This window comes from Dermacentor variabilis, chromosome 4 (genome assembly GCF_050947875.1).
Source record: "Dermacentor variabilis isolate Ectoservices chromosome 4, ASM5094787v1, whole genome shotgun sequence".
Lineage (NCBI taxonomy): Eukaryota > Metazoa > Arthropoda > Arachnida > Ixodida > Ixodidae > Dermacentor > Dermacentor variabilis.
In genome coordinates, this window is record NC_134571.1 from 187,930,744 (window position 1) to 187,943,254 (window position 12,511).

The window sequence follows — 12,511 nt, forward strand, 5'->3', positions numbered from 1 at the left end:
GGAATCTTTTTAGGGGAAGTATTGAAAAACTGGCTTCCGAGGTCGGCAGCACTGTCGATGACTAATGCCGATGGTTTCCTGTCGGTCTCATCTCGTTCAGGGCCGAGGTGCGAGGCCTGCAACGCCTCTAGTGGCGCTGATAACACGAGCGTTCTGAGACGCCTGGTTGCTGTCTCTTCTACCAAACAGGCGTGGTCTTGCGTGCTGCGCGGTGCCGACATGCCGCCCGCAGGTATGGTTAGAACCATGGTCAGAACACTGTCGGAGGGGCTAAGCGCAGCGGTACACGTTGCTATCACTATCAGTAGAAGTGTCAGTAAAGTTACCGCTCGGCGCAAGACGCGCCTTCGTGTATGGTTATCAAATTGTTTCGCTTGTTACGTATACAAGAACCTGTTATGGATCGTTCAGGCTGGGATATCTGGTGCCTAGAGCTGCGCAGAATCTCCTGCTTCCGAAATACCGCGTCGTCCACATTCCTCTCACGTCGCACCGCCGAAGCTGCTGCCAGCTATCGAAATACCGCGAAAACAAATACAGGGCGCCATATCTTACTGCTAGCGCGACCTGCCGAGTTGGCGCTTACTTACGCGGACCTGGCGGTGTTTCTTTCTCTCAAAATTTTGCTTCCAGTTTTCTATACTTGCGTCGAGTCCGTTCCTAATGTTCGCGCCAGCTCGTTATTCGTGAAATGAACTTGTACTCGGCGTCGTGCTTCTCGTACATGCTCATTTCACTGAACATTGCTGTCACGGCGCCGGCTGTACTCACAGCCTCTTGAGACGATTGCGGATGCCCAGTTCAAACGCAGTCGACGCCGTTTATAGGTTGCTGCAAGGTATGATTAAGTTGCTGCTTTTTTACAGTGAAGCTGTCTATCGCTAGGATCTGGGAAAACATGTTTGCGAGATGTTGACAAAAGCAAGTGCTCATGTTGGTCGATCCTGGTGATTGTGCAGAAAGGGTCCAAGCTTTCTGGCACATACCCTGTGGGCTCAGGGACCTGTAACGCGCCCTTGAACTACCCTTGTCATACGTAGGACCCAAAAAGGTCCCAGGAACAAGGGCAAGAACAGATGGTATTGAAATTTAAAAAGGAGTAATAAATAATTCTCGGCCCCAACCGTGCAAACGCGGTAGTGCCACTGCTCGCGCGTTCGCTCGTCGTCTGCTCCTTCCACAGCTGGCTTTGTTGCCGCTCATCATTCCAGCGTACAATTTCACTTCTGTCGTCGTAATGGAGAGGCCGCGTTTACGAGGGTATATGGGCCATTGATTAACGGGGTAGGAGCCATTCATCGTCTTACGTCACTGCCACATTTAATAACAGAGGTGACACGCGAATGTGCGCGCGTAGCTATATAGCCACGCTGGGGGGGGGGGGAGCACAGATTAAGAGAATAAATATGTTCGTACCTATATTCCACCAATATTGCATAACCGTGATGATGAACTAGTGGTAGAAATAGAACTAGTGATAATGAAATAGTGGAAGGGGTCTGAATCTTTACTGATTTGCTCGCGGTGAGGGATTCCGGTGCAATTGGGGTCATAAATTAGACTCTAACCGACTGGCGCAGAGGGTGCCATTTCGGTGGAATGCGCAACCGCTGAATTCGGCTCCGTGCCGCTATAGACGCTGAGTGTCCCAGTATGAACAAACCTTTACTCTTGCACGTCCGTTTAGAGTAAGCGTAGTTGTGTGTATAGTCCGCGCTGAGCTGCCGATTTGATGACGAGGCGGCTGGCGACAATGCTATAGCGAGCAAACAGTTGCGCAAAGGATGCAATAATAAACGATAGCACGTACACGGGCATGGTCGAGAACGGACATTGTTATACTGGACCAAAAAATAATTCTCAACTCATTCGTCACCAAATTCATTCTTGACGAGTTCGTGTGCAAAATGGCGATAAATAACATACTAAGGTTCATTGTCTCAAACGTGGGTGTAAAAATAGCTATACGCCCAGGAGACAAGTAGGCCAATTTGTCCCTCCAACGACGTGTCGGCTGAGCTCCTTCAAGTAATCAACGGTTACTTGCGGCCATCATGCAGCCAATTCCCGCATCTTGAGGAGCCGGTTTGCTTTGCCACCGCACTGTTCCCGAGCCAAGTTGAACGTGACGTCATGTGCCAGCCAGCCAACAATGTGTGTGCTGAGGATGCCTAGCTGCTGGAAAAACATCTTGCTCCTGGTCATCTGCGCATCAATCAACCGTATATTAAGGATTCGCTTTTGCAACAACATCACTGCAGCACTGAAACCACTAGAACTGTCAAGTTTGTTCTTTTCTCTTTTCATGAGCAAAATCGTGTAGCTTAATACAAGATGATGCGCTCAGCACGGAAGCATAATATATTTTACCCGAGCGGGCGTTGCTTCGATAACAAGTTGGAATTCAAGTTGAAACTTAATCCGGTGTCGAAGTGTTATCGTGCAATTTTCGCGCTACAATGCGACCGAATTAAATTGAGCTTCAATGTCTCGGAGGAATTTGTGAGTTCTAATTTTTCGGTGCTATACCACTTAACGCGAGAATTATTTATTTTGTCTGACGCGATTAGGCTCTATTTGAATAAGAACCGCATTCGCGGCAGACACAGAGCTGTTATAAACTAGTTCTGCATGCAGAAGGAACTACAAATATGTTCACCCTAGTCCATTGCTAAAAGAGGGAATGAAAATCTCGGTGCACAGCATTCAGGAGCTATCCTTCTCAAACGAAAAGCAGAGCTCAGAGGTATCAGCCTGTCAAAGGGTTAAGCAATTATATTTGACAAGTTTCTTCCTTGTCTAAACTAAATGAGGTGGCGATTTTCTTGTCATGCCTGTAAAAAAAATCCCATGATTTAACCCCATGTACATTTTGCAACGAACAAGACGGGAACTATACTTCTTTCGTCTAATGAAGGGAAAATTGCCAAATTAAACGCCTAAACTCGTATAAATTTCGGCGCGATGTTGAAAACACTTTTGAAGCAATTAATCATCACGTAACTGTCTAATATAAATAGTAGTAGTCGTTGAGAAATAATTTCTGAGATGAACTGACCACATAACCACTCTGATTCTCTTCAATTGAATAAGGCAGATCTAGACAAAAAAAAAAAGTCCGCAAGAAAGAAGAAGGCTTAACATTTCATAGATACGTGTGTAATTAGTTGACGTTGTCAGAGTTGTAAGATAAGGTGAGTGCGAATATTTGCTGTCGTTAAAGAGAGGGCTGAAGAGACAAGTTCCGATAAGCGAGAAGGATAGCAAAGAGAGGAAAGGCAGGTAGGTCAACCAAACGAGCGTCCGGTTTGCTCCGACAAGGTGTTCTTACCATTTCAATAGGCCTTTTTTTTTGCTGACACGTCAGTAACTGTAATAAGGTATTCTACAGCCCGAGCGCTAATTTTATAGACAGATCTTGCTCGGCTTGACTATATACTGTTTCATATTCCCCAAAAATGGAATAAAGCAAAATATATCAAAAGAAAAAGGAAAGGAACTCCACAAGTGAGAAGAACATTAGTGCGTAGCGGTAATGATTTCAGGTAGCGTAATTACCTCTTAAGGCACAATCATATCGGCGAATTGAGGAGGTCCGCGAACATTTGCAACTGGCGACCAAAACGCGGCTAAAGGCGACCGATGCTCACACCGGCGAGCCCGGCTGAGCGCATCCTTCAAGTTGCAATCCCGGAGATTATCGTTCTCAGCGATAGCTGTAGTCATCAACGCAGTTCGCGAGTTCGCGTGCATTTCCCTGTTTCGCGTTCCGGCAACAGCTATGGATTCTGATTCAAGCGAAGAGGAAGGCGTCGTCCCTGGTCTGTCATGCATGTAAGCTGTGGGAGCGCGGAAGCCCCCGAAAAAGAGCGACGACATCGGGTGCGCCCTCGCCTCCGTTCGCGATAAGTGGCACTCTACCCAAGCAGCTTCCTGCACGACCTCCGCGCGCATGAAAAACAGTATTATCGAGAGTAAGTTGTACTTTCTAGTTAGCGTTACATAGGAATCGGTGCATAATGTTAGCGCTCTCTTTTGCTGCTGTTTAGCTTCCTGAGAATAATACTGCGTACATTCGACACATTGCTGGAACTGCTGCGCCGCAGCATCACAAGGCAATACAACAATTACCGGCCTGGAGTCTGCTTTGGTGGCGTGGGGCGTGGACTTTGGCGCGAGCGAGGAGGATGCCAGATGGAAACACATAATTTACGGGATGCCGCTGAACTGTTCAGCAGTTTTGCAGCAACCGTCGCGCGACTGAAAAACCCAGCAGCCTGGTACAAAATAGTCGCTTTTCGAGGAAAGCGACCCTTTGCGATCAACTTCGTTGTCCGACCGCTGGCAGTCGGCGATATGAATGAGCCTTTACGCCATTATGCCGTTTGTCCCAGCTAACGTTAGATAAGCCATTCAAAATTAAAAAAAAATCACCGACGATTACGAATACTCCTTAATGGGGAACTTGAGCGCCGCTGTATACGTGCTTTTATTTCACGATATATTGGTGGGCGCGCACAATCTGTATCATGTGTTACGTTGCAAACGGAGCGAAGTGTGGGGCGACTGACTCGCAAATCGGGGGATGGCGAGAGACAGCGCGTTTGTTTCCGCATATGGTATCGGTAGCGTCACCAGAGAACAGACGACGCGCATTACTATGGCGCCGTCTCCTAGCTTTTGTTGCCGCAAAGCCCGTCTTGCGCGGCACTACGCTGTCACGCTTTCGCCATACCCTCCTCCTCCGCTTTCTGCCTCATCGTTCCGCTGTACGCTCCTCCTCCACGTCGCTCCTCGCGCTCTCTTCTCTATCGCCGCCTTTTATTCGCACTCCGTGGGCGCACTTTGAACCTTCGTTGTGCTCGCTCGCTCGGTTACGAGGGCACCAAGGGACGACGCAGGAACGGTCAACTAAAGCGCAGACAACACGCACGCTTGCGGACGCGCGCACACTCACGTCAGCGCGTCCACGCATGCGCAGACGGTACGGGACGGCTCGCATGCGCCGAAACGCGGCGCCATTCTGGATACACAGCTACGGCGCACTACATTCAACTCTCTGTGAAGCAGATTTCCATCATGAAAGAAAGTGCTTCTTCTTTCCTTTTCGCACTGATCTAACAGCTATAAAAATACGACAACTACGTTCATAGATACAGAAGCATTTTGAAATACTGCCAAAAACAGAGTACGAAGTGGCGTCAGCCAAGGCGTCTATGAGTGCGCCCAGTGAGTGCGCAATGTCGCGTGTCTTTGCGGATGCAAACCGCCATTTCTCGCGAGGCCTTTCAGGCGCAAGGCGCGTAGACGTGAGTTTGCGCGCGTCCACAAGCATACGTGTGGTTTGGGCTTAAGAGCTGCGCTCTATAAACACAATGCAATATACAATTAAAAAATCTATCTTTTGTTGTCAGAGGTCTGACCAGCGAACATCATAGGTCTTAAAACTGTATATTGCAACATGTTCTTGAAACCTTTTTTTTCGACGCTAATTCGGGCCCTACAAGCTCATCCGACGTATTACCCCACTAGATTATTAGGTCATGCCAGATGGCATTTCGCAATCACAGCACGTGCTGCTTACGACCTGGAGTCGTTCGCGTGGCGTGTTTTGAGCCTGTTGACGGCCGCTGACGAACTTCAGGACTTTGTTCCTTTGTTTTCTTTACTTCGCGTGCTTCGGGCACTACGGGTACGGTCTTGCGTTTGTTTGCAGCATCTAGAACATGTTTTTTAGGGGGGGGGATGCTGACACGCGTACTTATTTTTTCTCAGGGACTGCATTTGATCCGTTATATAACAACGTAATGCTATCATCACGAAAGAAGGTAAGGCGTGCGGACAGGGATACAATAAAACAGAACCAGAGAACACAAACGTGGACTATCAACTGAAGGGCGCACTATGGCGCACACGAAACTTATCCGCGCATGCTTCTATGGCTTGTGTATACCTGTACTGCTGGATGGCTTGTATCGCACGCGTCACCCTTCAGGCCCGCCTACCGAACTTGCCATGCACAAAGACCGCAGCGGTGAAAGGAGAAGACCGCTGAAATTAAGCGGTATTTAGACGAACTACAGACGTAGCAGCATGTCATCAGACAAATCAACTTATTCTGTCTTGAGCTTTTCCATTGGTTACAATGATCAGAGAACTCACATAATCTCGCATGGCTAAACGCATTCGACATGGGACATACGTCACGCACTGTCGGTTATTTGCAAGAAATTGGAAGGTGATAAAAACTAGTTATTCCTTCACGACACTGTAAGGCATGCTACAACTTCAAATGACTGCATTAAAATAGCGTGAAACGCCCAGAAAGCCCTCTACGAGAGATCTGAAGCATCGAAGAGCAGCAAGGGCAGGACTTCGAACGCGTTAACACCACAAGCCCTATCGTTAAGCGAGAGCCACCTATATGCTTGATTCACGAAATTCATAAGGTGTTAATTATGTCCATATAAAGCCAACAGACAATGAAGCCAACAAAGGCACCGACGAAATTAGCTGCAGTTGAAACTGAAATGCAGAAAATTATAAAGAAAGGCTAACGAAAGGGAACGAAAACATAACGTGTCGCTGGGGGGAGCCGAACCCATAACCTCCGCGTTAGGCGTGCGTTGCACTACCAATTGTGCCACGGCGATGGCCATTAGACCGTCCACCGTCTTATAGCCGTCTGGCAGCCTTGATGTAATTAGTTAGCATGCGAGGGTTTACTAGCCACGTGCGCCACGCTCTTACCCACGTACCCACAGTTGAAGTATCGAATATGACAGCATCACTACGCAGGAGGCAACATAGATAGATAGATAGATAGATAGATAGATAGATAGATAGATAGATAGATAGATAGATAGATAGATAGATAGATAGATAGATAGATAGATAGATAGATAGATAGATAGATAGATAGATAGATAGATAGAAAGAATTGAAACGCCTGAAGTTCGCAAGAATGCTTTGCAATAAAAACAGTCATGTTGATCGTCTTTTTTGACTGCCATGAAATTGTACCCCACGAATTTCTACCTTCAAGGGCCCCTCACCAGATTTGGCCACTTTAAACAAACAAGCGTAGTCTATACAGGACGCGCTGATGATCATGGATTCAAAGTCTTAGGGCACTACGCGAACCTCTGCATCCTTCCCCCCAAAATAAAAATAGAAACTGCTGAAATTTGAAATAAAACACCGCACGCCTTCCCTCTTGTGAAGCACGCCTGAACCAGAGCCACAGTCGGACTCACGTGTGTCGTCGGTGAGTGTATTTCGTGACTCACCATGACTCATCAAGAATTGCGTAGGGAGCAACGCGACCAAAAGGTAGGTGGGGGTCAAGACCACGGTACGTGCGATCGGCTTCGGTGGCATGGGGAAGGCAAAGAAGGAACCCTGATTCGGAAGGCGATAGAGGCACAGGGAAAAAAATGTCTTCGTTGGCAGTGACGCTCGTCACCTGGCGGAATGGTAACAATATAGTTATTTTTTAATCTACCCCGAGAGTATACAGGCTTCAAAAATTATTTCGGTGAAACGCTGCTTTGACGACCTTTATTGCTTTCAGTGCATAATGAAAGTTTGCACTGGGGCCCGGTGAGGGGCTATTTATGGTCAAACTGTCAATGCAGCAGGTCATGAAGCGTTTGAAACGCCTTGCTCACCGCGTTCGTCCAAGTTCGTAGAAGCAGGACTGTTCGATTGTGCTCGTTCATATTACTGCTGCACACTCTTCATTTACAGTGCGTTAGTTTCTGACACGCAAATTCAAAACTTTCCAAGGGCACCTTAAACTATCTGTTCGCCGGATTTAGCTACTTGCGTCGTTAATTTTTGCTCCCCAGATGTAAGCTGGTGCTCTTGAAGAAGGGGGGGGGGCAGGTGATGACATTGAAAAGGGAACCTACATCACTGCTGAAGCGCCAACAGAAGAGAACTTCCAAGGTTGCTTAGAGCTATGGACGGGTGGAACCAATGTCTGGTGTCGAATTTCAGGTACATTGATGTACCTAAAAGTTTATTATGTTTCACGTGTTGCGCGAACTTTTGGGATTCATCGCGCATGTCCCAGCGTAACGCTATCACTCGCGCAAGTTTCAAAATTCACACTACTATCCGCGTCGCGCACGCTACCTAATTATGTAAGTCTCTTTTGCGTTAAAATCTTCGACAAGGTTCTAAAATTCTGACAGGCAAAGAAAGGGCAGCTTTCTTTGCCTGTCACTCTGTGGTTTCGCCTGGATCGGTTTGTCGGTGGTCGGGTACTCGCCGAGTAGATTCCTCTTCAAGCACGCCTGGCGGTAGTATTTCAACCTCGGTCTCCTAGCACAGCAGTGCAATGCTCTAGTTGGGTCTGTTTCACACGTACACTTATATCGTGCCAAGGGAAACTATATCTATAGCTGTGTGAGATTATCGCCGCAAGTTATGATTTTACCAAGCTGTACAGCAAACTTTCCTAAAGAAAGTGTTGTGGGCGCCAGTGAACTCAGCGCCACAAGCTGCAAGCAAGCCATGCGGACCGCTGAAAAGACCACGATTTCCAGGAGAAGACGAGCAGGTACCAGACTTGTACACGTTAAGGAAAAATTCAGTGCGCTTGCGCTCTGTGAAGAAAGAAGACCAGCGAAGCTATGAACGTGGGCCCCCGTTAATGGCGAACTGCACCTCCACCCCGGGTCGGCCCCGGCATTGCACTATCTTCGGGATCGGCACACGTATGGGGAGTGCTTAACGCCCGCATCACCTCCGCCACGGGTCGGCCCAATATTGCACTGTCTTTGGGACCAGCCTACGTATGAAAAATTGTTGGTCTATGTCCACGGATATGAAATCTGCGAGAACGCAGCCATAAACTGCTTCGCTGTAAAAAACAAGTATCAGGTTAAGGCTCCTTCGCACCAGGCCGACCGGGCACCGATTTCAATCTGCAGACCCGTCCTGTCAGCGGCCCTGTCACACTGCACCGAGGCCAGGCTGATCGCGGACGCCCGTGTCGACGGTAACGGACTCGTCGAAAGAGAGTCGGGCGATTTTCTTTTCACACTGCGACGATCGGCCATACACGAAATAACATGGCGGCACCTTCGAGGTGGAAGCCGGCCGCTTCGGAGCTACGAAGTCTTCGTCCTGCGCTGTTTAGTATACTATCGCTCCTAACAAACGATTTGCGACAACTTGGCGCAGTTTCCAAGATACATTTTCGATTTCTGAGCCCATTAAGCCTAACAAAGGCATCTTTATGCTAGACATGGCCTCTGAGATTATAAGAGCTAGAATGTCGCAGCGACGATACATTATGAGTGCTTGCTTGTCTTTTGCTCGACAGAAGTCGCCGGAAGGCGCATTTGTTTACATTTTCCGCCGTTCGTGGTTTGCTCTCAAATACAGTGGAAACCAGCGTTCTCGTGGAAATCATTCCAAGCCATGGAACGCCGACGTGAAATACGGTCGAAATGCTTCAAAACCTACACATTTGACTTATAATCAGCGTCGCATCACCCAGAGACGAGCTGATATGTGGGGCCGCGCTTCGCAAATGGCTCTCTTTGATGGCATTAGTAGCAGGTTCTCCCTTCCCGTGCCATGTACGTCGCTTCCCGCTTCTTGTGTGCGGGTTGTACGAAGTCAAGAGCGGCCCATTTCATCTTGCTACGGGCATAAGTGAACTACACTGAACTCGAGAGCCAAAATAAACATCATATTGGCCTCCTGCAGACAGGTTTTTTGTTGACGGCGTCACAAACTACTGTCACACTGCGCCGACTCGCTGTCCTCAGTCGCGTCGGCGGTGTTGTCGGCTTAATGTGACGGAGTGCCTCTCAACGACACAGTCTGCTGACTAATTGGCCGATCAGCGGCGTCAGTCATGTCCTTCTTTTGCCAGGGTCGGGTAGGCCTAGTGTGAACGGGCTCAAAATTACTCAAAAGTAATCGGTTACTCTTACGCTACTTTACTGCGAACCTTTAATAAAATTGCAAGCACGCACTAAACATAATGACCCGGCCGAGTACTTTCAGTGCGTCTTCCGCAGTCCCTCACACATAGCTTATCTTCAATACAAATTGCTTTCCGTTAACGCTGTCAGCCTTCTTCCGTCGTTTTTTTATGAAGACCAGCAGCAACACTAAAAATTAGCTCGATGTGCCCGCTAGGAGTAGGGCGGTACTACAACGTACGGACATCTTGCGCACAAGGCTGTCGTTAGTGAGATCTGGGCCTTCATTAAGCACAGCACCTGATTGTTACTGGTGCATGGAGAAGACTCTGCCTGGAGGATCAATAAAAACCCTAAAAAGAATGTCCATTTAGAACTGAGGTGAAACAGCGCGAAAAAGACGAGTACACAAGGAAACAAATACCACAGACAAGCGCTGACTGCCAACTGGAAGTTTATTTGAAATTCACCGGACATTTATACCTTCTTCAGCATAGGCATGCGCACATTAGTCGCAAAAACATCTGCACATCAACATTTTAATCTTTCTTCCAAAAATGTGATTTCTTTTCCCGACAAGGCAAGAGAGGGAGTGCTTACACATTTTTCGCCTTCCTTTCTTATATGAAAGGCCTCTACTATTTCCCTTTCCTTCTTACTACTTCCTTTCCCTATTAATTTTGCCTTTTCAAATATCGGGGTGCATTGACACTTGTTACAGTGTCCAGGTAAATGACTCCCATAGCCATTCTTTAGGTTGGTGCTGTGCTGACGAGCTCTTTCATTGAAGCACTGTCCCGTTTGACCTATATAAGATTTCCCACAGCTAAGCGGTATTTGATAGATGACATTGCGCCTGCACTCAGTAAAACGAGTCTTATGATTAATGGTGCACAGGTGCCTTTCGCGCTTGTTCATGCGATTGCATATCGAGTACAACTTACACGGGGCACTGAGAACCAAATTAATATTATGTCTATTGGAAATTTTCTTCAGATTGTGAGACAACTTGTGTAGGTATGGCACCACGTGCGCTTGTCTTTTGTCTTTGTTTTCTTATTGGGAAGCATCGGAACTTCATTTTTCTTTCTGCAAAATGGCTTCGCATACTGAAGTACTCACAGAACTGGGAAAGCCTGCATTCTGTAGTCGCGATATCTGATTTAAAAAACCATGATCGCACTCATGCTCACATGACTTACTAAGTGCTCCCTTAATGCACGTTCTTGCTATGCCTCTCTTAATCAATTTAGAGTGTGCGCTGTCGTAACGCAACAAGGTTTTCTTAGATCTGGGATGATATCCCCAGCATACGTGCTTGTCCAAAGAAAAACAGAGGTTAATATCTAGAAACTGCATACGGTCGTTAATTGGCAATTCATACGTGAACTTAAGTCCTCCCGATAAGTTGATGAACAAGTTCAAAATTTCTTCGACCGCGTCATGAAAATGCGTACAGGAATCTTTCTTCATAACAATTAAGTAGTCGTCAACATATCTAAACACTCGCGTTACAGACATGTCAACCAACTTAGCAGAAATTACATTGTCAACTGAGGATAAAAAAATGTCACATAAAATAGGGGCGACGGCTGATCCTATACAGATGCCAGTGCGCTGGATGTAGAATTGGCCATCCTAATTAACAGCAGTTGAATGAAGATAAAAGTCTAAAAGCGCTAAAAAATTGTCGCTGTTGACACATACAGAATTCTGAAAATTAACTTCCCCGAAATCTTCTATCCTATCGCGCACAGCGCAGATCAAGCCATCTCGCGGCATAGAATAATATAAGTCCTCTACATCTACTGAAAATGCGGTTAGTGCGGTTCCCAGGTCTTCATTAATGGCCGAGATAACTTCTTCCGAGCTTCTTACCAGGAAAGGGTCATTTATCTGCAACATCTTGAGATGGCCTTGCAGAACTTTTCCTACATGACATTGCCATGACGTCTTCTCGGACACAATAACCCTGAAAGGGTATTCAGGCTAGTGTGTCTTGCAAGTGAAGAAAACATCAAGGAAATCCGTCTCCGCTTTGTTCACAAGCTGCCGTAACGAGTCTAGGTGCAAGTCTTTGAGTAGCTTCAGGGCGGCCTTCTTTTGCTTTTTCGGGTCGAAGGGAACAGCTTTGAAATTCTTAATAATAGCTTGAATGGATTTCTGATTCATAAGGTTTTTAGGCAGAACAACAAAACCGCCTCCTTTATCGGCCTGTAGTATTTCAAGCTCATCATTCAAGCTTCTTTACAATTTTCTCTATGGGAGGCGTACCTGATTTTCCACACGGTGCGTGTTTTAGGACGCAGTCTACGGCTTCACCGACAACTCGTTCACGGTCTTGATCCTCAGCCCTGTCTCCTATGCTTCTACCCATGGTTAGGAGCTGTGGAGCAGTAAGCTTTCGCTCAAAACTATATTTCGGGCCTTTTTCGAGGGTCCTCCTAACTTGGACTGGAATTGTAGCCTCCCCAAGCGTGGTGTCTACGTTGGCATTGGTGATCCTGGTGCGCGGCTTCGGTAAGGAAATCCTGGTGCGTTGCCACAGGAATACTGTAGACTGCCCG

General features: G+C 47.2%; 1 protein-coding gene across 1 annotated transcript in view; it reads right to left on the reverse strand.

Moving 5' to 3' along the window:
• Positions 1 to 1,392: 1,392 nt before the first annotated feature.
• The window catches only part of LOC142578103 (uncharacterized), a 136,446-nt gene continuing 125,327 nt past the window's right edge, over positions 1,393 to 12,511 (reverse strand). The window contains exon 5 of the mRNA XM_075687517.1: positions 1,393 to 2,205. Coding sequence (XP_075543632.1) covers positions 2,053 to 2,205 — 153 coding nt within the window. The 3' untranslated portion in view covers positions 1,393 to 2,052. The remainder of the gene's footprint in view (positions 2,206 to 12,511) is intronic.